At 42.5% G+C, this 26036-nt stretch overlaps 1 protein-coding gene across 2 annotated transcripts in view; it reads left to right on the top strand.

Annotated features, from left to right (window-relative positions):
• The window catches only part of EXOC4 (exocyst complex component 4), a 352759-nt gene that overhangs the window by 115434 nt on the left and 211289 nt on the right, over positions 1–26036 (top strand). The window contains exons 9-10 of one of the 2 annotated variants that reach the window (XM_081926879.1): positions 2581–2669; positions 9879–10151. In XM_081926879.1, the coding sequence (XP_081783005.1) occupies positions 2581–2669; positions 9879–9970 (181 nt within the window). In that variant the 3' untranslated portion in view covers positions 9971–10151. Of the gene's footprint in view, positions 1–2580; positions 2670–9878; positions 10152–26036 lie in introns of those variants that run through there. The other variant, XM_081926878.1, reaches the window with a different exon arrangement.

The raw sequence follows: 26036 nt of genomic DNA on the forward strand, positions 1-26036 counted from the left end.
AACTGGATGCTGTTAATCACTGCTGTGATTTTTTTTTTTTGTCAACATTTTAAACATGAGTGATTCTCGGGTTCATCTTTTGTACTTCTGGCTTCCAGCCTTCATACAGCAGTGCCACTACCCTGCATTTTTTACTTTTCTTTTACCATTTTCTTAACTTTTCTTTTGGAGACCAATAGCCCAGAATAAGCCCCTTTGATTAATTAGTGGTAAACTGGAAATGCACCTTTTAAATTAATCTCTGGGACTGTGGCATCATGGATTAGTTATCTCTCTTGGTCTCAGTTTCCTTTATATGTGCATATGTACCCATTTGACTGCTTCAATCTCAGAATTGGCACTTTTACAAGTATCACATATTGTTCATTCTGCACTTGCAAGGAATCAAACCTTCAGTGTAGCAGCACCTTCTCTTTGGAACAACCTGCCCATTAATATTAGGCAAATGCCTCTGCCTGTAATGTCTTTGGTGCCTGTTCACTTTTCCTCCCAGCAAACCTATCTATGCCTATAATTTTATCACGTGTAATTACTGTAATTGTTTTAAAATGTGCTATATAGTCACACTGTTGCGTAAGGTTAAAAAAGGTAAAGGACCCCTGGACAGTTAAGTCCAGTTAAAGGCGACTATGGGGTTGAGGCGCTCATCTTGCTTCAGGCCAAAGGAGCCGGTGTTTGTCCACAGACAGCTTTTCGAATCAGGTGGCCAGCATGACTAAACCGCTTCTGATGCAACACAACACCATGACGGAAACCAGAGCGCACAGAAACGCTGTTTACCTTCCTGCCACGGCAGTACCTATTTATCTACTTGCACTGGCATGCTTTCAAACTGTAGGTTGGCAGAAGCTGGGACAGAGCAATGGGAGCTCACCCTGTTGTGCAGATTTGAACTGCTGGCTTCCAGTTGGCAAGCCCAAGAGGCTCAGTGGTTTAGACCACGGCGCCTTCTCCCCTGTTGTGTAGGGATTGCAGGCAGCCTGCAACTTCACACTCAGCATCAAAGGACTAGAACCTTGTTGAGATTCCCTCATAGATTCCCTGGAAGGTTTGGATTTCTTGCAGTTTCCCTGCTGATCCTGAACTGCTCCCATCCCCTGTTGCTTGGCATGTTAGCCCGTCAGCTTCATTGCTCCAGCCCCACGCACTCATTTCTGTCTGACGAAAATGAAGTAAGGCATAATTGCTTAATAAGAAGCGCATGTCCCCTGCTGCTCATTCTCTTGTCATTGCTTTAACAACAATGACAGCCATGCTTGCTGGGATCTCTGGTTGCTTTATCTGTCAGCTGTCACTGCAGCTGCAGAGATCTTGCCATTAAAATAGCATTTTTCATCCTGTTGAAAGGTGTAGTTGTTTGATAATGCCTCGGTTGTGCTGTTTTCTTCTTCCTTCGGTGTTTGTCTCACCACACAGAGCAGCTGTCTCCCAACCCTCTTTCCCATTTAGAGGGCCATCCACCTGCCAGAAGGCTCTCTGCATTTTCAAGAGCCCTCCTTGAGTAATCAGGCTAAGTTATGGAGAGGGCCCAAGCTCAGTGGTAGAGCATCTGGTGTTTACCCCATCCTCTCTAGGTATGGCTGGGTCCCCTGCTTGAAGCCCTTGAGAGCTGCTTCCAGTCAGAGCAGACAATACTGAGCTAGTTGGGCCAGTGGTCTGTCTTGGTGCAAGGCAGCTTTCTATGTTCCTTTGAGTTATCATACAGACAGAATAGGGAGGCCTTCTGCTAGGCAGACTTGCATGGCCACCTAAAGTGGCATTTTCCCAGGATGTTTTCTTTCCTTCTGTAATGGTTGTGGAAGAGACTGTTCTGCCTACCTTATAAGCAGAGGGCTTTAGAGAGTCGTGTGTCTGGGGCAAAACTCTTAAAGCAGGGGTCAGCAAACTTTTTCAGCAGGGTGCCTGTCCATTGTCCCTCAGACCTTGTAAGGGGCTGGACTATATTTTGAAAAAAAATTAAAATGAACGAATTCCTATGCCCCAAAAATAACCCAGAGATGCATTTTAAATAAAAGGACACATTCTACTCATGTAAAAACATGCTGATTCCCAGACCTAGTTTGCCTAGCCATGTCTTAAAAGAACTATTCTCACAAGTTTCCCATGGCCAGGAATATTCAAAGAGTTGTGTTTTGTAGTCTGACTTTACCTGACATGGTAAGTGGGGAGGAAGGAGGAAGTGCCCATTTTGCATAGGGTGGGGCTGGAAATGATCAGTACAAAAGTGTTGCTTTGAGTAAATGACCTGTGTCCCTCGTTAGTGCTCATGACGCCAGGGGCCCATAATACTCCGAAGAATATTCAGAAGAGTGTGAGGTACATGCCACAAACTAAGATTTGGTGCCTTCTAGTTAGGATCTTAGCAGCAGAATGAAATGTATGAGATGATTAATAATGGGGAGGGATATGGGGACTCAGTCAGAGATCAACAGAATTAGCAACTTGTTTAGCTTTTGAAGATGACCACTTTCTGGCTCTCAGGATTATACTGTCAGTATATGACCATGAATATTGGAACTGGCCTTGACTTTCACATCGATTCATAATGCCTGCTGACGTGCTGTGTTTGTCTCATTGCAGGTTTGAATCATCTTCCCATGCCATTAGTATGAGTGCCTATTTGCGGGAGCAGAGGAGGGAGTTGTACAGCAGGAGTGGTGAACTTCAAGGTAGGCCAAATCTGGCTTCAAATGAACACTTAAGTAACACTTTTTCACTTACCTTGATAGCCGCTGTCTTTTCTGAAATAAATTGGAAACAGATCAAAACTTCAAACTAGTTGTTTTCACATTTTAAGTCAGAATTCAAAATACTGAACTGCAAGATAAAACTCCATGGTAGCAATATCAGTTTTGAGTTTTGTCATGATATTTGAGTTTTACAGTACAGCCAGGTTTTGATACCCACCCACTCACCAAGTATGTTTTGTAATGCTTTCAGGGTGATAGATTTCGCTGAAATTTCTTTCCAGCTGTATTATATTTGGGGGGGGCCAGTATAACAGATGGGTCTGACACTTTGGGAAATAGTAATGCAGTAGACCTGGGCATGCATGCTCCTCCCTCCCTCTTTCTCTCTCTCTCTCCCTGCTTTAAAGGAAATATGGACCAAACAGCAAACAGTGACTTTCCTCAGACCAGGGAAAGAGATGAGGAGAAAATGAAAACCTCAGAGCTATTGCAGGTTGCAGAAAATCTCAGTCTACCTAAATTGCTAATCTCAGATCTCCTCCAAACACTCAGTTGCATGCAGAAGTCACATGTTGCATTGACTTGCAAGCTGACTAGTTGCACTTTTAATTGTTCATAAAAAAACCTAAAGTAAAAAGCACATAAAGATAGACCCAAGTTGGAACAAGTGATCTGCAGCTCAGTCAGTAGAGCATGAGATTCTTAATCTCAGTCGTAGGTTCAAACCCAACGTTGGACAGAAGATTCCTGCATTGCAGGGGGTTAGAGTAGATGACCCTTGTGGTCCCTTCTAATTCTACAATTCTCTGATTCTCTGATTTTATTGTTCTTAACGTTTGTATTTGTATTTTTAATGCTAGGCTCTGGTAGTGTATACACACACACACACACACACACAGAGAGAGAGAGAGAGAGAGAGAGAGAGAGAGAGACTAGAGATCCACTGCAACACTTAGTTGCGAGGGCCTGTTTGCTGCTTATGATAGAACCATCCATGGTCCTGGCCCTTTACAGCATTGTTGGAAGAAGGAAGGAAGGTAGGCTCCTGACCCAGGGATCTTTCCATTCAAAGTTCTCTGCATTTCAAAACCAGATGCTGGGTTGGAAGGGGAGAGGCAAAGGCTAACAAGGGATGAAGGTGAGCTAATGCAATTACCCAGTTATACACCGTGGTTGTGGTGTGTGCTTTAGTGTGTGTGCAAGGGGTGAGATGCTATAAAATGCCAATCTAACAGTGAGAGGTGAGATCTTGGCATTTCCTTGATAAAAGAGAGAGCCTGTTTGCGTTGTTTGTGTTTAAAATTTTTGTATTCAGATGAATTTACTATTACATCCCTAATAGCTTTCTTATACATTACACTAATAGTATAGTTAATTCCACCAAGCGGCATGGTTGTCAAAGAGCTGCACAGCACAGCCGTCACCTTCCTTGTAATTAATGAAGTGCCCTTTGCATAGCAGACACTATAGGATTTAATTACTGTCGCTACCAATGCCCCCTGCTGATTCTGACTCTGCCATAAAATGCGGAGCCAACGTGACTTGGAGGTGGATGCTCAGAGCTTTTAGAGGAACAGCCTCTCCTGTTCTCTTGCCTGCCAGGTTTCCTGCATTTAGAAACTGGCTGGGGGTGCAGCATTCACACCAGCACACTGACACAGTTAGCCGGGAGGGAAGTGCCATTCCCTTTTAAAAGTTACCCATTCGCTGCAAAGCAGTAAATCTGACACCGCAATTCAACAGATCTGCAACAAACCCTGCTATGGTGTCACTGGGGGGTGCGTGGAGGGAACAAATATATTCTATTTTTAGCTGCTTTCTCAGGAGCAAAGCCAAATTCTCTCTAGGATTGATTCAGGAGCTAGTTGTTTTGAGTGTTACAATCCAGCACCAAATAAAGGCCTAATTAATCTGATGAGTCACTAGGCTTTTGCACAGGTAGCTCTCTATTGGGTTATGGCCCTTTCATTCAGAAGCACATTTCTTCCAGACTTTCACTTTGCAATGGAGGAGAATGACCTGTAAGTTGATCTGAGAATATTCAGAGTTTTCCTGTGTTCTGCTTCCTAGGGAGGAAGCTGTCAGCCTTTCTGTGATGTGCAGAGGTATGCCGTTCATATGTATGAGCATTCATATCCCAGTGTACTAACTAATGCTCATGGTGCTATATAATCATTCACATTTTACCTTGTGAGGTAAGCTAGGCTGAAAAGTAATGACCATTCCATCCAGTGAGCTTTGTGAAAGAAGCTGTTTGTGGCCGCTAACCTGCCTCTTCTCACCCCTCCCCCTCAATCTTGGTCTGGTATGTCTGCACATCAAGTATTTGGAGCTTGCCTCACAAGAAATGTTACAGCATTTAATGCAGTGACTTGCAATATTTGGAAGTGAATGGAAGGTAACTTAGAATTGTGCAAGGGAAAAACAGCCCAAAATGCAAACTTTAATTCAGATTATCTGGAGCATTCAAGAAGTGGAGCTGGTGTAATGCTTGCTTATACACTGGTACCTCGCAAGACGAATGCCTCGTAAGACGAAAAACTCGCAAGACGAAAGAGTTTTTCGTTTTTTGAGTTGCTTCGCAAGACGAATTTCCCTATGGGCTTGCTTCGCAAGATGATAACGTCTTGCAAGTTTCAATGCATTCCTAGGGGATTTGGTTTCAATGCATTCCTATGGGAATCCGTGCTTCGCAAGACGAAAAATTCGCAAGACGAAAAAACTCGCAGAACGAATTAATTTCGTCTTGCGAGGTACCACTGTATATCCATGCCAGTGAGTTACATTCAACAGCAGCTTAGTCAAGAGTCATGGGTAAGAACATTGGAAGAGACTTTCTGTGTCCGACCAAAGGGCTATTCCAGCATTCATTCTCACAGTGGAGAAGAGAATACCCCAGTGAGAAGCTCACGAGGATACAAGCATAGTAGCTAGGGCCAGCCCTGCTATTAGTCAGGCTTCTGCCTTCATCACTAGATGCAGGGAGTGTAGCAAGCTGTTGGGAAGACAGAGCTGTGTGTGCCACACTGGCTGCTCTACGCCAGCTAAGCTAGCCTTCTGCTCTCAGGAATAGTGGAGGCTATTGTCCCATCACTAGTGAGGAAGACTCAGCTGCCGCTTTGTTTGTGTTCTGTATATGCAGTGAGGGAGGGTCTTGTTCTTCACTTCAGGCAGCAAAACTTGTGCTGGCTCTGGCACCAGCAGTCTCTGATCGTGATCCCCAGCCACTGCCTTTCAGAGGCATTTTGTCTCTGATCCTGCGGGTTATATATAACCACTATGACCAGCAGCCATTGCCCTCCATGAATATCTCATCCCCCTTTAAAGCCATTCAGGTTAGCAGCTACCACCATAATCTTATGGTAGTGAATGCCATAGTTTAACGATGTGCTGTGTGAAGAAGTGCTTTCTTTTGTGTCTCTGGAAGCTTCCAGTGTGGACAGTCACAGGCTCTAATACTATGAAAGCAAGATAAAAAAAATTCCCTATCTACTTTCTCAACACTATTCCTAGTTTTACACACCTGTATGATATCCCATCCCCCTTACCCTTTTTCTAAATGAGAAATTCACAAATCTTGCAGGCTTTCCTCATTGGAAAGTTGCTCCAGCCCCTTGATCATTTTGGTTACTGTTTCCCAAACCTTTTCCAGCATGACAATGTCCTTTTTGAGGTTGGAAGTTTTATTTTCAATCCCTTTCCTAATGATCCCTAACATGGAATTTGCCTTCTTCACAGCTGCTGCACACTTTCATCAAGTTAATCACCACAGTCCCAAGATCCTTTTCTTGGTCACTCACTGCCAGTTCAGAACCCAGAATATTAGGATTTTTTCTTTTCCTTCAGGGTGCATCATTGCAAAATTTGGCTAGCCAAGATTTAGAACAGAGCTTTCCAAACGGTGTGTCGTGACACATTAGTGTGTCGACTGCAGTATGTAGGTGTTTCTCATGAACGCTCCCCATGCTCTTTCCGGGGCTGGAAAGGGGTTAATTTAACCTCTGGTTTGCTAGTAAAACTGAATTGCCGTGTTGCGAAATGATGCATGTTTAAAAAGTGATGCATGTTTAAAAGCATGAAAAGTTTGGAAAGCTCTGGTTTAGATAATAAGGGCCTTAACTATTAATGGAGGCTGTGTTTATAACTTTACCTTTGCTAGATAAAAATGTTGACTAATAATATATTTTTAGGGCATCCTTCCTCTATGTTGGGTTTCAAGTGAAATCAACATGTCGAAGGAGAGATCTGGTTACTAGGATGTGTCTTGCAAGCAAGTTGCATGTTTTTGTCAAAGCCAGTGTGAATCTGAGATTTTTGTTAGATACAGCAGGTGATATTTCTGTTCTAAGTCACCATAGGGAACCCAAATCATTTCCCACGCTGATGCAGTGCTCTCAGATCAGTTTGCCAACTAAGTCCATGAAGAAAGTTCATGCGGTGAGAGAATTTGAAGAGCCTCAGGGGGGCACAAAGAGGCAGGGAAAACAACCGGCAGGTTTCCACCAATATTTAGTCTTCCCAAGTTCTGGAAGATAATTGCAAGGTTCTCTTGACAACTTACTTCATGAACCAAGAACAGAACAGCTGAGTCTACCTGGTTGCAAAACAGTCTGCCCTTTTCTCTACCACCTTCTTGTGCTAGCTTTTTCTACATTCAGGGAATTTTTGAAACTCCTTCAGAAATTTAGTTCCCTGTGCCTGCAGCCCGATATCGTAAAGTTCAGAGCAACACTGATTTTGCTGAGCATGTAGTTCAGGCCTTGTATATAGGGAATGGCATTCCCAGGAAGAACCCACCTCTTCTGCAAGGCTCAATCTATTGTGGCTCATGCAATTTGTGTTAACCAAGAACAGCAGCAACAAAAAAAGGCAGCCTGGGACAACCATCTGTGTTCTCTGGTGACACAAACTGCTTCTGACGTTTGGAGTAATGAAAATTCAGTTCAGCACTCTTAGAGTTGCGTATGATAATACGCTGTCATTCAGAGGAGATAGGGAGGGGGAAGGAAGGACTGATGTGTTCTTGTCTCATTTTTAAAAAGGCATTGTGGCAGGTGGATGCCCTAAGTTTTGAAAAGGAACCTCAAAATGGCAGAACAATATGAAATGAAGAGCTCCTTCTGCCTTGAGGAATGCAGCTAGGGGACTTTCTGTTCTCTCGGGTGTCTTGGTTGCTCCCCACCCCGTCAAAATCGGAGCTTTATTTGAGGTTGGGGCAGAGGGATTGCTCTTCTTCGCTTTGGCTGTGTTAATGCAATAATCTCATTCAGACCTTAGAAGCCCACTTATTATTTCCTCTGTGTGCAGTTTTTCTAGTGTAGCAGATTAGCAGCAACCGTCTCTTCAAAGGCTATCCAATCAAGAAGGGGTTATTAAAACCAGGGCGCTTTATGACTGAGAATTAATTAGAGCAGCATTTTCATACAAAACATCCAATTTTTTGATTAGCAATGGAGCAGGGTCACAATTAACACTCTAGGAAGCTTAAATTTCCGGTATTTTGATTTTAAGGAAATGAGATTATCAAACAGAGGTCAGATAACTTGACAGCAAAGGAAAAGGGGGTGGGAAGGAAGAAAAGAGAAACAGAATCTATATGTAAGGAATTAAATTGTTTATCCATGTGCTGCAGAGATTGCTTTTAAGTCTGTAAGAATTCTGTCTTGGTGATAGAAGAGCTCCTCCTTCCTTCTTCCAGAGGGGGGGTTTTTAGACAGGAAGTGCAAACTCCCTCTGGTGGGAAGAGCCTAACTCAGCTTCTATCTTGTTTTTGCTGAAAGGCCTGGGCTTTCCGTTCATATCCAGCCTAGAGTTCTCTTTCCTATACCCCCTTGCCCCCCCCAATAATTTGTTGCTTCCCATATCCTAGATGGATACAAGGCTAATAAACACCTCTAGCCAAGGAAGCCCAACATTGTCATTAACTCATCCTTGGCAAGAGGTGGCTGCTTGCATTTCAACTCTCATTGAGAAGCCAAGTTACAGGGAACCAGGCAGAGGGTCTTCTTGGTAGTGGCGCCCTCCCTGTGGAACGCCCTCCCACCAGATGTCAAAGAGAACAACTACCAGACTTTTAGAAGACATCTGAAGGCAGCCCTGTTTAGGGAAGCTTTTAATGTTTGATGTATTATAGTATTTTAATATTTTTTGGAAGCCACCCAGAGTGGCTGGGGAAGCCCAGCCAGATGGGCGAGGTATAAATAATAAAATTATTATTATTATTATTATTATTATTATTATTATTATTATTATTATTATTATTGAAGCAGCAAGCTCTAGGCAGCAGCACTTCCTGTCTCTTGGCCAGAGGACACAAATGCAGCAGCCATACTGAGTCCTAGCATGGGGGACTTCCCTCAGGGTGGTTGTGACTGGGCTCTAGTCTAAGGCCAGAGAGGCAGCTGAGTCCAGGAGTTAAGGGAGCACATGACTTCTAGACACCACCCTCCCCTCCTCCAATAGTGCTGAATGCAGCCTCCTCTAGAAATTTTTGGAGCTGTGCCTCGGAGGAGGAAAAGGGCTGAAGGTAACAACCTGGGGGGCAGCCCCTGTGAAAGCAGCCGCAGCCCTCAGTGTGGCATCAGTGATGCAATCCAGAGATGGGCCTGCTATATGTACCAAGTAGGCATCTCAATGTGAGATCTTTTTTTGATGGGGGACTATTCTCAACCCTGCAGTGATACCTTTCAAGCTGATTGCTAGGAGAAAAGTGACAGGAACTGGGCAAGGGATCTGGTTTGGGGAGACTGATCACTTGCTGTGCACATTCATTTTTCTCAGAGCTTGGAGGGTGCCTTGGTCCTTCTAGAGATGTTTCTTTCATACGAAATTATTTTTGCCTGTGATTTCTGGGAAGCTGAAGAGAAGCCCAGTTCCTTTTCTTGAGTTAGTCAGCTGTAGCCAGTGTCCTGGGAATGATCCTCTTTCCTGCCTTCCTGTATCCTCTTTCTTGCTGGGGCTGCAGGTTGAACAGTTGTTGCAAGCTTTGCCTCCTCATGGTTCACATTTTAGAATCTGCAGCTCCCCAAATTAGCTGGGGCATCTCCTGCTAGAATTCATCTAGGTTTCCTGTTTTGCATACCCTCCCCCAAAATATCCAAAGATAGCTACTGTGTGGAATAAATCCACCCAAAGATGTCCATTGTGTAGAATGAATATTCCTGATACCTTACTCTTTTTCTTGTATAGATTATGTTGGGAGGGCACCTGCTTTCAAAATTGCTACAGAGGATTCACCCTTTCTTGATCTGCAAAGCATCTTCTGCATTTTTCGCGTCTGAATTACAACAGCATTGCCTTATTAGACAACAGCTGCTGCTCTGCATTTTCCAGCAGACAGACACCTTTATTGAGATTCCTCCTTCTGAACACTCAAAATATTGATAGCCTTTTGGGAAGAAAGAGCCTTTCTATTGACACAAAGCTTTCTCTCCGTGTGTAAGCATTTATGACTTCAGACATTTTCTGATCTGTAGTTCCTATCTGGAGCTGTTGCTTATTAAAAATAAACAAACCCCAACTCTTTCCAAGGCCTAAGTGTCTGTGATAAGGAGCAGGACAACTTAATCTCTGCTGTGTAACACACAGAGCTGGCTTAATTGCTGTCGAAAGGTGCAAGCAGTCAAAAGCTTGACCTTGGGAGCTTTTCTGCAGTACTGTTAGTGTCTCAACATCAGAATTTGGGAGCACAATACCGTCTGGAACAGATACCCAGTATGGGCTGCCAGAAAGTGCTGCCAATAGAGACCACCTCATGTTGCCAGAAATGTGATACCCCAACAGGGAGGAATACCTTGTTGTTTATGGTATAAGACAAGACTATAGAAAGACCAAGTTGGAATTTTGCCATACATATGCATTATAAAACTTGATGGGGTCAGGGAGGAAAGAAATGTGATATCTCAAGCGGGAAGTTAAATTACTTTGGTTTTTAAAAATGGCTGTGAGTGAAGTAGCTAAGAGGCTGAACAGTGAACCAGGAAATCCCGAGTTCAAATCTAGTATTTGCTGTGAACTATGGGTCAGCCCCTTAGATGGTATGAGGCATAAACAGCGGGGAGGTTAGCTGTTGAATGAAGGACAGCATTTAAATACTTGAAGGTCAAATATCATTGAAAATAATTATTAGAAGCTTCTAACTGGAGGAGACTCCTGAGAGTCCCATGGACTGCAAGAAGATCAAACCTATCCATTCTTAAGGAAATCAGCCCTGAGTGCTCACTGGAAGGACAGATCGTGAAGCTGAGGCTCCAATACTTTGGCCACCTCTTCAGAAGAGAAGACTCCCTGGAAAAGACCCTGATGTTGGGAAAGATGGAGGGCACAAGGAGAAGGGGACGACAGAGGATGAGATGGTTGGACAGTGTTCTTGAAGCTACTAACATGAATTTGACCAAACTGCGGGAGGCAGTGGAAGACAGGAGTGCCTGGCGTGCTCTGGTCCATGGGGTCATGAAGAGTCGGACATGACTAAACAACTAAACAACAGCCCTAAGAGATTTTCTGGGGAAAGGGGGTGGCTTATAGACAGGAGAGACCTCTGAGGCATGCAGGATTTTATTCCTTAAGTTTCTTCTTCAAGTTATCCTAGTATTGGTAACTGCACTCCTACATGCCAGATGTTTGTGTGGAGGATTTCCATAGGGCCAGCATTCTGCATGGTACTTTATGGAACAACATAGAGGAAAAAGGCACAGGTCTAGACCCCTTCTCCAAGAAACTTAAAATCTACATTTAGACAGTGATAAGGGTGGTGAGGTGAAGAAAGGTGGGGGTATGTGGGCTAACATGTTGATGAATGTCAGCCAAAGCAATTCTGCATACAGATACTTCATTATCATTGGGAATTATGACTTCGGGGTCAAAGCTTCATAGGAAAGAGATTTGGAGGAGGAGACAGAAGTGGGACCTCTGAGAAGTTCTGGGATATGGTTGAAAGCCTAGGGGGATAAACCATACAATTTCCATTCCCCCAGAGTTACAGACAGCAGGTTAAAAAAAGTTCAGTGCTAACGTTTGTCGAATATGGAGGTGCTGTTGTGAGACTCGGAACTTTATGTCTCCATCCTACCTATCTTTAAATTGGGAGGCTCAGTTATGAATCTCTGGATCTGGAAATGTGCTATTTTGGGGTATTGAGGGTGGGCTTTCTGGTTAGGAAATAGCCTCAAATGCCCTTATTAAAGTGCTCCTGTCACACTATTTCATTGCTATTGTGCTGTGGCTAAAAGGTGCTCCTATTGAAACTGATTTGAAATATTCACCATTCATTTGTTGTTTTTGCCTTTTTAATGCTCTCAAAGCATTTTGAGGTGTGTGCAGCAGCAACTCCCCCGGAGTTGAATGTTAGACCTTCCATTTCACTCAAGTATAGAAAAATGAAGATATTCCCCTCACTGCACCATTCTGTTCTTATCTCTGTCATGCCTCATGTTGTGATTTGAAACACGTCCTTGGCCTTCTGGCCTTGTGGGATTTAATTTTTCTTAATTAACCTCAAGGACTTGCCATGCACCACCTCTGGAGTTTATCCATGTTCCTGTCCTTTGGAGTTTGTGTGAATTGATTTTCCGTTATCCTGACTAAGGCTGCAATTCGAAGCTCACTTACCTGGAAGTAAGCCCCAGTGGATTCAGCAGGATTTACTCCTGAGTAGATATGGTTAGGATTGCACAGTTAGAAAAACCACAGTCAGGAAACCAGGAAACGAACAGATTTATAAAGACAGAGACTAGGATACTTCATGAACAAGGCGGCACCTTCTTGGTTGCAATGAAAAAGCAGCATTTATGCTGATAGTGTTATATTGTTCTGTGAACAGCCCTGAGACCTCCTGGTTTAGGCGGTATATAAAAATTCAATTAATACTACTACTACCACCACTAATACTACTACTACTAATAATAATAATGTAGAAACACACACACATAATCTCCATAACCTTCACAGTCTGTTCTTCCAGCTGGTCTTGGGAGCTGGAAAGCTTGCCAAGGTAACTGGGCCGTTTGAACTCAATGCCTTTTGATTTGCTTCCTGAGTCAAATCCAGCAAGCACTCTGCATAGCAGCAACTGTGGCAAGCCCTTCCTTTGGTCACAAGTGGCCAGTCATAGGATAGAGATATTAGTGCCGATGCTGTTGAGCTTGTCCTAGACAGACAGAGTCTCCAACAGACCATGTGGCGACTGCTGCTCAGAGTCTTGAGTTTGTATTCATGCTGGCTGATTTATGACTCTCCTGCTCTTTGCCTCCAGCCCTTCCTTCTCATTAATACATATATCACCGATGCATCACTTCTCCTTCCTGCTTTGCTTTCTCCTTTTTAGTCGTGTCCCTCAAGGTGCTTGGGTTGTGGGTCTTCAATTAGTAGGAATTGTCTCATGCCTGCATATGTTTGAGTGCAGGATCTCTTGGTTCGGCTGAGAACTTTTTTCTGCAGTGAAAGTAGCTGGAAAATGATGTGTAACACTCAGGGAAAATTTAGAAAAGATGATGTACAGGTGGTATATTACACCGGCAAAATTAGGGAAGATGTATAAAACAGGAAATAAGAACTGTTGGAGGTGTAAAACTAAAGAGGGTAATTTTTTCCATATGTGGTGGACATGCGACGAAATGAAGAAATATTGGGAACATATTTATAATGAGTTAAAAAAAATATTTAAATATACATTTCCCAAAAGACCAGAGGCATTCCTACTAGGAATAATTGGGGATGAAATCAAAAAAGAAGATAAGATTATATTTCAGTATGCAACAACCGCTGCCAGATTATGAATTGCCCAAAATTGGAAAAATCAAAACACCCCATCAATTAGTGATTGGCAAACAAAATTATTTGAATTTGTTGAACTCGCAAAAATGACACAAAAAATTAGAAACCAAAAAAACACAAAGTTTATTAACGATTGGAACAAATTTATGATATATATTGAAGGGAATTATAGAAACTATAGCAGGTCTGATATAGATCTTACGATGTGCAAACCATCAACAATCACCAGCTTCAGGAAAAATAAATTATGTATATTAAGAAGCCTGAAATCAGGAGGGATGGAGGTCAATAGGGAGTAGAAGAATGAGTTAAGTTCCTAAAGATATAAAGAAACAAATGTGAAGACAAAGAACTGTAACGGAAACGGACAATACTTTTATGTTATGTTTGGATATTTCCTATCTATTTTTTCTTTTTTCTTTTTGTAACTGCTGATTTGTTTTTCCTTTTTGGTTAATTATATGAAACTTAATAAAAAGAAATAAAAAAGAAAAAGAAAGTAGCTGGGAAATGAGTGTGTCAGTCCAAGGCCCATTCAGATCTTACCCACAACGCAATCCAACAGTCTTTGTAAAAAGACCCCTAGCTCTTGTGGAATCTCAAGGTGGTGGTGAACCATCTTCTCACAGGTTCCCCACAATTTTCTTCCAGGAACCATAGAACCATAGAATAGTGGAGCTGGAATGGACCATCTAGTCCAACCCCTTGTTATGCAGGAATATTCAGCTGTCCCATATGGGGATTGAACCCACAACCTTGGTGTTACCATCACCAGCTCTAACCAGCTGAGCTGCCCCTAATAGAGTCAACTGGGGAAAACTCTCTGTCTCATTTCCTATCCAAGCCAGTCATTTTTGCTGTTTGAAAAAAAGTCACATGGAAGCACAACATGTTTCTGTAAAACTCCTTCCACTAACCCTGCTTATGACTATTTATTCTGAGTGACTTGCAAGGGCTGTTACTAGTGCTAGTTGTGCTTCCCCTTGTGTAAAGGGAGCAGCTTAAACACTCGTTAATGTTTCTGAATTCTGGGCTAATTGCATGACAATATTATAATAAAGACTTGATGGTCTGAAGCTTGGAATTTCTAAAATGATATCAAAACTATTGTAAGTGATTAGGAGCTTGGATTGCTTCCCGTGTTCCTCTCTGGGAGTTTTAATTGCCATGATCAAGCAGTTGTATTTGACTTAATTGTCATCCTCAGCTACTGGAGAGTCTCCCTAGTGTAAAAGCTGCATGTTTGTCGCAACAAATACATGTCAGCAACTGTAACAAAATGACACTTTCTCTGTGTTTAATGAATATGGAAGCATTTTTGGAGGGCCTCTTCCCTAGATTTAAAGATGCATTTCTCATTTGGTGGTAGACTAGTAAACGGTACAGTAATACTCAGGAGGCTTTTTGCATCTGACAGTGTGCCCAATAGTTAAGAGGCTCAGTAGGTTCATTAGTAAGCAGTTACCTAGAATTCTTGTGAAAATGAGGTTTTTAATTTGCGCACCACCCTCTTGCCCATTGAGGCAAACAGGACCTGGGAGGTTACCGTATAATCTGTTTGGTAATATGTGTTTTAAATATACTCTCAGAAGACCAGTAAATAAATTTCAGTTTATAGAGTTGGAATGGACCTCAAGAGTCATCTAGTTCAATTCTGAGGCAATCTGTTCCACTATTGGACAGCTGTTACTATCAGAAAGTTCTTCCTGATGTTTAGTTGGAATCTCCTTTCTTGTCACCTGAATCCTAGCCTCCGGAGCAGGAGAAAGCAAGCTTGCTCCATCTTCCATGTGATAGCCGTTTGAAGATGGCTATCATATCTCCTCTCAGTCTCCTCTTTCCCAGGGTAATATTGGCTAAACATACCCAACTCCTTCAACTGTTCCTCATAAGGCTTAGTTTCCATAAAAGCATATAACTATCAAGGAGAAATCAAAAGCACATTATACATAAATGAATATTGGAGAAGGGACAATATGAAAAATTATTTCATACAATTTATATACTGCATTATTCTAGAAAAAACCTCAAAGTGATAAAGTAGCAATTACATGCAAAGATCGCTATATGCAAGATTAATTGAACTGTCAATGAATCCTACATTGGCCCTCCTAAACTCCACTGATTCTGTAGTTAAAGTTTACTGCATAATTCCAGCTGTCCTAACTACATGGTCTTTAAGTTTGGGATAACATAGCTCCCAGTCCTGAGAAATAAGCAGTTATGCTATTAAATGCATATTACTAGAAATCAGAGTATAGGATTACTGGAAGTAAAAGGCCATCTAGCTCAACAATCCACCTGCTAAACCTTCTTCCTCCAGTGTGGTGAGAGCCAGTGTGGTGTAGTGGTTAAGAGCGGTGGACTCGTAATCTGGGGAACCGGGTTCGCCTCTCCGCTCCTCCACATGCAGCTGCTGGGTGACCTTGGGCCAGTCACACTTCTCTGAAGTCTCTCAGCCCCACTCGTCTCACAGAGTGTTTGTTGTGGGGGAGGAAGGGAAAGGAGAATGTTAGCCGCTTTGAGACTTCTTTGGGTAGTGATAAAGCGGGATATCAAGTCCAAACTCTTCTTCCAAACTCTTCTTCACCTTCCAAAATAACCATATGCAACTGAGGCAGCACTGCAGTGCAGACAGAAAGCAGATGCACCAAAGACTCCTGTGCAGTAAGCAGAAAATGATTTTGCCATGATGAGCAATATTCTGAATTTGTACACACTGTATGTATACTTTGCTTTCTGGTTTCTTAGTTTTAAAAGTAAGTTTCAAGTAAGGTTCAGGAATCGTAGACAGTGTTTGTTAAAATCTCATAAGCTATATGGGGGATCTGAACGGGACTCCCAGCTGCTTGAGTGCTGTTGGGTTTCAGTGCTCTTACCTTCCTCTGTTGCTAGTGGCAGCAGAGTGGATTGTGGAAAATGAGGAAATCTTGCTTCATCATTAATTTGACAGAAAAAAGAGGCACATAACATGCAGCCTGATCCTTTGGATTCAGTCCAGCTGTCAAAACGTTACCCTCATGAAACTGTACACACTCTGCAAACACCAACACCTCTGTACTTTATGCCAGAGTTACCCAAATCCAGCTCCAAGATAGAACCAAATTCTGATACCTGTATATGCACATGTTTTCTTGGAGGTCATTCAGTTATGCTCCCACCAGCTGAATGCTGTGCAGAGTGCTCCCTGAACTCCTGGCAGCACATTGCCAAACTTCCATGAGATTGAATGCAGGGAGTGTTCTAGGACTTTACCCCTATTCCTCATAATAAGGCGTTGGATGCAAATGTTAGTGGCTAAGCAAATTCAGATATTTTTAAATAAAAGTGTGTGGAGTTGAAATTATGGGTTTGATTGTCTTCATTGGGAGTTAATAACAGACTTTTAGAAAGGCAATGTGGTGGAGAGGAGTGCTGGCAAAATTAAAGCAACTAATTTGGGGGCTTGGAGATCCTGTTTAAAACATAATAAATAATAAATTAGCTGTGGAGTTCTGCAAATGAATTATGTTACAGGCTCAACGTTTTAAGCTCTTCAGAGTCCAGTCAAATAAAGGTGTAATAGAGAGTTAATGGTTGCCTACTCTTGTCATTAAATAGCTATCTACCTTTTAGTGGCAAGAAAGAATAGCCTCCAGGCGGGGAGGCAGGGAACACTTCTGAAGGCTGGAAGTCACAGGTTGCCTTCCTTTTTGAGTGTCAAATGTACCACAGATGACTAGCAGAGGTCTTTATATAGCTGCCAACATCAGTAAACACAGCTAAAATCCACAAGCATTCAGTGTCTCGTGCATTATGGACTTTGCTGGTCTTTTTTTGAGGAATTCTAAGACTGTTTCTGGGTGTATGAGTTCTTTCCTTTTCTCTTGTTCTAGTGCAGAGCTTTCCAAGCTGTGTGTTGTGACACGTTAGTGTGTCAGCTTCAGTGTGCATGTGTGTTGTGTGGCGCATCTCCCAGGGCTGGTAAGGGGTTAGTTTAATCTCTGGTTTGCTAGTAAAACTGAATCACTGTGTCGCGAAATGATGCATGTCTAAAAAGTGTGTCACAAACATGAAAAGTTTGGGAAGCTCTTTTCTAGTGCCTTAGAGGGGAGGAGCAGAGGAAGGGAGAATAGCTGAGGTGGATGGCTGAGGTTCAGCACCAAGGACAGCTCCCTATGGAGCTCTCATCAGAGTTATCGGTATGTTGGTAGCAATTAAACAGGTAAGCTTGCCCCAAAATGTTGCAGTGTGGTGGCATTGCTTTTTAAGAATCCAGTCAGACAGCTATGCCAGGATAGTTCGTTCCATTCCTCACCATAAAGACCAGACTGGCCTGATTAATTATATGCTGGCTTTGCTTATTTGCTTTCCTGCCCACCCCTTATCTGCCTTGCCTTGCTATGCCAGGCGGTGGCTCTGCTTGGTTCCAATCTGCTGGCTGCCTTTCAAGCGTCTCCTTGACTGTGCCTTCACTCTGCCAGCTCTGAAACTGAATCATCTGTTTCCCCCAGTTTCATGAATGTACAATTTTTGCGTGAAATCTTAGAACAAGCAGGAATTCCTTAAGAGTCTCTCCCACCCCTCTGTGTTTGTGTGTGTGGTTTTAAGCAGAAAAATACTACTCAGGAATGTGCAGATGTGTTGGAGAACATGCACTCATTAGTAACTATCCAGGAGTTCTGTACAATAGTGAGGGTGCATTTATTATTATTATTATTATTATTATTATTATTATTATTATTATTATTAGACACTGGCATACATTTGAGCTCGGGATCCTGAGGGCAGACTGAGAGAATCCAGTGCAAACACTGGCTCTTGTGTTGTCAGACGTAAAGTGTTTGCTGCTGCCCTGCTTCCTGTTGTGCCCCAGCAGCTGCAGCCGAAAGTGCTAGCACAGCCTAACACGGTTAGATGCTGAAATCTTGGGCATTAATTGCCTGCCAGGGTGCCTAAGGTTGTGCAGTGTTCCTCTGATAGCACTTGTCTGCTTGCTTTCTAGTGTTACCAAGGGAACCAGCCAGAATCATCCCCGGTCAAATTTGTGCAGCTCTGTTCACTGCAAATGAACAAGATCCTGTGCTAAGCTGAGGGAGTGGAAGAATTGGGGAGTGAGCAGGGTGTGGAGAGCATGAGAAAGGTTAATGCTCTGGCCCCTATATTTAGGCAGGCACTGGGAGCAGGCACTGCTGTTCATGAACATCCAGAATATAATGTAGGCAGGCCCAACTTATTAATTAGCCTTGGTGGCAGTCTTGGTTCAGGGGGAAATGTTTCCACTTTGTTTCCGTTTTACTAAATGTAGACAGAGCCTGGAAGTAGAGGGGGTAACATCCTTGCTTTTCCACAGCCATAACCCTTAGGCTTAGTAATTGACTCTTGGTGCAGAAAGGGACACAAACAGGAAAAGGGAAAAGGGGAGTATTCATAACTTTATTTATGTTTCACAATTCAAACCATGCTCAAAGTGGCTTACAACATGGAGATATTACATGGCTACAACACAACAGAAGTAGTAATGAACAATGAATAAAAGGTTAAAAAACACACAACCAAGCTGAACAATTTCCACATAAATCACAGGAAGATCTAAAACAAATACAGTGGTACCTCTGGTTGTGGACGGGATCCGTTCTGGAGATCCGGTCGGATCCCGAGGTTTCCGCAACCTGAGGACTGCTTCTACGCACGCGACAAAACCCGGTAAAATACTTCCGGGTTTGCCGCTTTCACATCCTGAAGTTTACGTAACCAGAGGGTTACCTAACCAGAGGTACTACTGTATCAACAACAACAACAACAACAACAACAATCCCCCACAAAAAAATCCCAAACAGCACCCAAACCCAAGAAAATATGCACAATATCTAGTAAATAGGTTGATATGGAGGTTAGGCGAAGGCATACCAGCTGGGAAATGAGACAGAATTTGGCTTATGAGTAGGGCTGTGGGCATGGATTTACTGGTCCATATAATTCAACAGTGAAACAAAACCTTTTGCGTGATTATTTATTTCCTCCTCCTGCGTTTGCCTCCTCCCTCCTTCACTGCATCTCTTCCATAACCTTAAAATGTACATTTAAAAAAGCACAAGCAATATTAAATGTAATGTAAAAGCAGGAGTGGAGCACTTTGGGAGCAAAGCAATCTCATCTTAATGTACCTGTTGATGAGCTCTAAATTGGCTTTGACCATCCAGGCAAGGCTTGTTGTTGTGAACATAGTAGAAAGCTCACTGGAAACCTTAGCTCAGTATTCTGTGGCAATGTAAAAAGGCAAATTCAGTCTTGGGAGGAAAATACTCTAATGCCATTATATATCCAGTATACCCATAATTAGAAATATTGTGTGTGGTTTTGGATGCCCCATCTCAAGTTCCAGAATTAATTGCCACAGGATGTAATGATAGCTATTACCTCAGATTACCCTTTTATAAAAAGTTTTGTCATTCATGGGCAGGTTAGTTCTACCAGTGACTGCCACAAGACTGATTTAAATGGATCCTCCATCTTTTGGAATGGGGGGAAAGTCAGGTTGTGCCCCGCTTTGAGAGCTTCACAGGAACACCTGGCTAGTCCCTATTGGAGACAACATAATTCCGGACCAGGTGGACCTTTTGGTCTTGACCCAGCATGACATTTCTCACCATCTAAAAGTGCAGCATTTTACATACCTTCTGAACAAGCTAATGGAGGCTTTATATAGCAGAAGCTGCTGGCTGTTGAAGCTGTCCTTGAGAAAGAATGATAAGTGCTTGTTCCAGTGCTGAGAGTACATTTGAGTGTCAAGGCTCTCTTATTGATTTCTGCCTTAACTTAAATCAAGATACAGTTCTGCTTGTTCTGCTGGCAGTGGAGGAAAATGACTCTCGACAAAGAGTATCTGCATAGGCTTCACTTTTGGGAAGGGGCTAATGGGGCTAAGTTCTACACTTTGGGCTTTGGACTTCCTCCTCCATGTGTCTGTCTGTGGGTGGTATGTGTAGAAATCATAAGGAGGTTCCAAGGTTTTAAGGTTAAGCTGTTATCTCCAGCTTAACTCTTGTCATCTACAGTTAGAGGAAAGAGGTAGCAGATGCATGAACAAGAAATCCAAGGCTATTGGGTGAAGAAATTTAAAGAAATGAAGCCTTGGATTGTAGCTTTGTGAGTTGTCTTGGGGTTGGCTGCTGTAGGCGCATCTATTGTATCTGGTTATGAAGCAGTTGTTCCTCAGCACAGCCAGTAGTCCTCTGAATATATCAAGCGTAATGAAATATTAATGCAAGACTTTGCTTCATGTCCCTCCACAATCAGAAGTCAGAAAGAGATGGGAAAAGGTCTTTTCAGCAATGGCCTTCAAGCTATGGAACTCCGTCCCCTGAAAGCTTCAAATGACCACTACAAATTCTTAGCTGAGCTGTAAGGACAGTTGTATTTCAACAAGCTTTTGACCCTGCTAGATTTACCCTTAATGCTATGGCATGCTCTCTTATTTTTACTTCTCTGCTTCTTAAAAAATTAATTGCTTTATGGTTGTGCACATGAAGAAACATAGATGACGCTCTTGAGGCAAGCCACCAATCTACCTAGCCCAATGTTGCCTATTTCAGCTGTCTGTGGCTGTCCAAAGTCTCAGAAAATGCGAGCTCTTTCACAGACCAGTTTTAGTTGAATGGACTAGATTTGAAAAAAGTGCCTTTTAAATACATGGAAAGCTTATTCCCTGCCATATCCCATTGTCCATGAGCAATAAACCCTGAACTCCCTTCAGACTGTCAGAGCTGTTCCACCAGGCCTTTGGTCAGGGCACAGCCTGACTCCCTCCTTTGGCAATCTTCACAGAACTTTAGTCTAATGGTTGCCATCAATTTGAGTTGAATTAATTTTAGTGAAATTATTTTAGAATGTTGTATTATTTTATTGTTGTTAGCTGCCCTGAGCCCGGCTTCGGCTGGGGAGGGCGGGATATAAATAAAATTATTATTATTATTATTATTATTATTATTATTATTATTATTATTATCATCATCATCATCATCATCATTATTATTATTATGAATTTTCTACTTTTCTTCAAAATCACCACGGTCTCTTTCTGTATCGTACGGTTCCCTCACAATGGGCGGCAAGGCAGTTGGCTGTTTTCTGTTACACCAGCCTTCCCCAACCTGATGCCTCCCAGATGTTTGGGAGGCAATCCCCCTCAGCCAGAGCCGGCATGGTCTTTGGGGAAAGATGCATTGCACCAAGTGATCGCTTGTGTGAGCTCAGCCTGAATCTGCAAGCTTTGCCAGAGAAAGGATATGTGAGTGCAATCAGGGAATAAAGCTTGAAAGTAAACCTTACCTGTAAGGAATAGCTGGCTAATGGAAGCAATTCCCAAAGAAGCTGATGGAATTGATCATGGATTAGGTAAGCGTACATCAGGGATGGCTGAAGTATAATTAGTGGAGGTTAAATGGCAGGGTGATGGATGAGAGGAGCTTTTAAGGCACCTTAATATTCTTGGGTGTTTTTTTAAATTAAAAATAATCTGAACAATAATATGCAACCTTCACCCATTCTGTGGCTACTTCTCATTTGTCCTTTTGAACATCTTCTAATTATGTACCGTTGAGACTTCAAATGGTAAATAAAAACAACTTTACATGGACTAATACTTCTCCACTTTTTCTGCTAAATGCCACAGTATTCAAAGAGAGGCAGATATAACCTTGCTCTGTGAGCTGCTGCCTTTGTCATCTTCAATGCAGAACTGAGGTATGCCTTTCAAGAGGAGAAGCACACCCTCCCATTTCATGTTAATCAGTTATTTTAGAGTTCTGCTATAAAAACTTGTGTTTTGTGAAGTCTGTAACTTCCCCAAATTATTTTGGGGATAAGATTGTTCATGTTTGCTTAGCCGCCATGTATTGATTGATTGATTGCTACTAAACAATCATTTCAGGATTTGGTTTCAGGATTGGGGGTTCTAAGCAGTGATGTGGGATGGGGGAGGAATCTGTACCCAGAAATAACTTCTGAGAACTTCATACAACTTCAGTGCCCACTGGCCATATCTTTGTTCTTAGGTGTGGACTCTGAATTGCCTTTGCTGTATTAATGTTTATCCAGCAAAATACCCACCAAATGATAGGGATTTTAAAGGAAATGTTACCCTACAGCTAACCAATGGCTGAGTGGATGAGCAAATGTGAGATGAGGATGCCAGTGCAATCTGCTTATTCCCCCCCCCCCCCCCCGCATAGATCACAACCTAAAGGCATGGCAATATTTGTTCCAAGTCTCACTTGTTTGGCATTCAGTTCCAAGAAATCTAAATGATAGACACAATACAAAGACACTTCTCACCAGGATTAGTTACTAGGCTTTCTCCTGTACTATGTGAACATATATGGCACAGCAGGCATTGCTTAACTGCATCTACTCCCAAGTTCTTAACTCTCATTTCTAGGTAGCTGACTTCGTTGAAACACTGCACCCAAACTCTAGGTGTGCTTAACCTACATTTGCCACCCTTGACTTAGAGGTTCCCTTTTCACTAATGGTAAACCCATTATGTTTCTCTGGCTGTGAGACAAGGCATCTTGAATTTACCCCCTATCCGCAAATTAGTTGGAACGACCCTAACCTTCTATTTTTGCTTATCCCCTTTTATAAACAAAATATTCTTTTGTTTGCAATATAATTTTCTAGATTAGCCATTATTAATATTCCTGCTTAAAAATGAATTTACATTTGAATTATCTCATTACTTCTGAACCAGCCAATTATTGTCTCTAGTGAACAAAATAATTATACTCGTGCCTCCAGTGCTCTCAACGTTTTCCTCAGAGATCCTGAAATATTGACAGCTACTGAATGCTCTGACTGCACAGGTCGCAAAATGTGTGGGCACCTGTGTGAATTGACGTGCCTGTGTGCATGGCAGAGGGGATGGAGGAAATTTAGGCGGTTAAAACATATGCAGTTACTTGACATGAAATAGGCTGATTGCAAAATAAGCTAAGCTTTTCCAGTACCTTGCATAGGTTTTGGGCGAACTATAAGCCGAGTGTTTCATGTTGCTGCTCCCATGCTGTGGAACGCTCTTCCAGCAGAGATTCAGCAGGTATCCTCACATTTGACTTTCAGGTGTCCCTTGAAGACTTCTCTTTGTGTGTGTGCAGACAGGCCTTTACAGCTGTTTAATTTTTGATTAGCCAGCCACCTTAATGACGATCTGTGTTTCTAAATTAATTGTTGTTGTTTTAATTTAAGTGTTTTCTGTTTTAGCAGTATGCACTACCTTGAAATTTCATGATATGACGGTATGGAAATAAATAAAATAAATAATTCAGCACTCTTCTCCCTTCTCGCCCCTGTCAGGAACTTTCAGTGTTTGAACTGGGGATCTTGAGGCAGGAGGCTGCAGTCTAAAGGTAATCAGGACTGTTTCACTCAGGCCCTGGAGCCCTCCTTAGGCACAGAAGGGAATTGGAGTGTGCAACCTCAAGATGTGTCCTGGGCAAGACAGCAGGAGGTGTATGGGCTGGCTAACTGTGAAGGTTATGGTGCTTGGTCTTACTGTCTACTCAGTGTAGGGGAGGGAACATCTTCCTTGCTGTATGTAAGCTTCCAGCTCCAGCAGCAGACTGCAGGCTTGAAGAATAGGTCTGCTTTGTGGTGTGGTTGATGCTGGCACCGACCTGGCCCTACTAACTTCCTCCTTTGCACCAAATGAAGAAGACTAGTTGACCAGTTGAAGCTTTCTTTTGATTCCTGCCTGCCAAGATTTCATTGCAATCTTGCTTATCCTGATCTCACTAGCAATTCCTTATTTGCCTATACGCAGTATGTCTCATATATATGGTCAAAAGAGTAGGGCAGCAACTGCCAAGCCCAGCCTGCAGAAGAGTATGAATCAGATTGCTCAGGAGGCGATCCCCAGTCCGGCTTCCCTTGGGCAGTGTCATGAAGACACCCAATGGCTAGGTGGGGTTCTGAAGACCAGTAGCAACAACAGAGAACAGTGGGGGTCATCATGATTGAAAGATGTAAGGATGGAAAGAGACAGAAGGTTTGTCTGTCATGATTTTGTCATTTTGTGTGCTATTAGGGGATGTGCATCTGGATTCATAAATTCATTGTGATAAAAGGGAACATGGTGCTTTTATTCAAGAGAGAATGAACTGTACATGAGCAGGATAATTCATATAGCTGTTACTGAGGAACCTTGTGCAACTTTGCTGGTGGTTTTTTGATAGAAAAGAGCATAATGCAGATGTCTTGCAGGTGTTTACAGTGGGTAATATATATACACACACAAATGGCTTAATTGCCTTCCTTGTCCTGTGGCTAGTAAATGCTCTGCTTTCATCTGCAACAGAAATAGATTTTAAGCTTGAAGGCTAAGTTCCTCTCTCCTCCTTTTTGTAGCCTTCCACAGTAAAAAGCAAAGGAAAAAAGGGCTAATTTTAATCAAGCCTGAGCCCGTCATTCTGGTTCATCATTGTCAACGGTTGCATCATTCCCGTTCATCAATGTTGCATTAGGAGCAAATCCGAACTCTTTGATTATTAAAGTGGATGGAAAATAACAGCTCTCTGTGTGGCCAAATAGCTACTCATCAGCTGGATTTTTTTTTATGGGTCCTGATAGTTAAATGCAAACCTTAATCAAGGGTTCAGAGCTGTTTTCTCTGCTGGCTTTTAACTCTATTCTTGGAATTTTCGTCTCTCTGCCTCTCTTCTCTGTCTGTCTGTCTGTCTCTCACAGAAAGATACCCTTGAGTGATTTCACCTATGCACACTTTGTATAAGTAGTCAGCTCAGTACATTTCTATATCCATTGTACATAGAAGAAAATGGTTTGTGTCGAGGATTTCATTTTTCAAGAAAAGGAAGTGTAAAGGTCAAGCAGTACAAGAACAGGTATGTGTCACAGTATTATGAGACAACAGGTGAAGAAAAGGTCAAATCAACATCGGTATGAGACCAACTCAGAATGAATTTAACTCTGTTCCCTCCCATCTAGTGGCAGTGATGATAAATAGACATAGCAAGATCAATAAGCACCTAAAGAGGGACTTCCTGTAGTCAGCTAGCCATTCTCAGGATTTGTTGACAAAAAGTTCCACAGTGTCAGATTTGCTAATGAGTTTTACACTTGATTCTCCATTTGAAAATATTGCCTGGAGTATAATGAATTGAAGGCCTGTTGAATATTCTGGGAGACTGAAATGCTCCCCTACTGGTTTCTGACTGTTTTTGATTAGGAAAATGGCAATTTTATTCATTCTTAGTTTATGGCGGCAATGGGGTGTGCTTAGGAGCAAGGAGTCTTTGAACCAAAATCCTTCTTGGTATTGGTTGGCATCTGTCTGTCTCGGGAGTGGAGTCAAACTGTTGGAAAGTTACAGCTCCAGCTGTGGCTGTAGAGACTGATATGGGAGAGACATGTCTTGTTGCGGCTGGGGCAGATGAAGGTGTCTGGTTGTGCTGTTGTAGATGCACCAGGGCATTTCTTCTCTGTGTGCTCCTCCCAATGGACATTCCTCTTCTAGTCACTGCTATGGATACACAACCTGACAGTCTGTCTCCAAGCACTGTGGTTATCTGCAAGGGATTC

The sequence above is a fragment of the Podarcis melisellensis genome, assembly GCF_964234715.1.
Source record: "Podarcis melisellensis genome assembly, chromosome: 10".
In the NCBI taxonomy this organism is placed as follows: Eukaryota; Metazoa; Chordata; class Lepidosauria; order Squamata; family Lacertidae; genus Podarcis; species Podarcis melisellensis.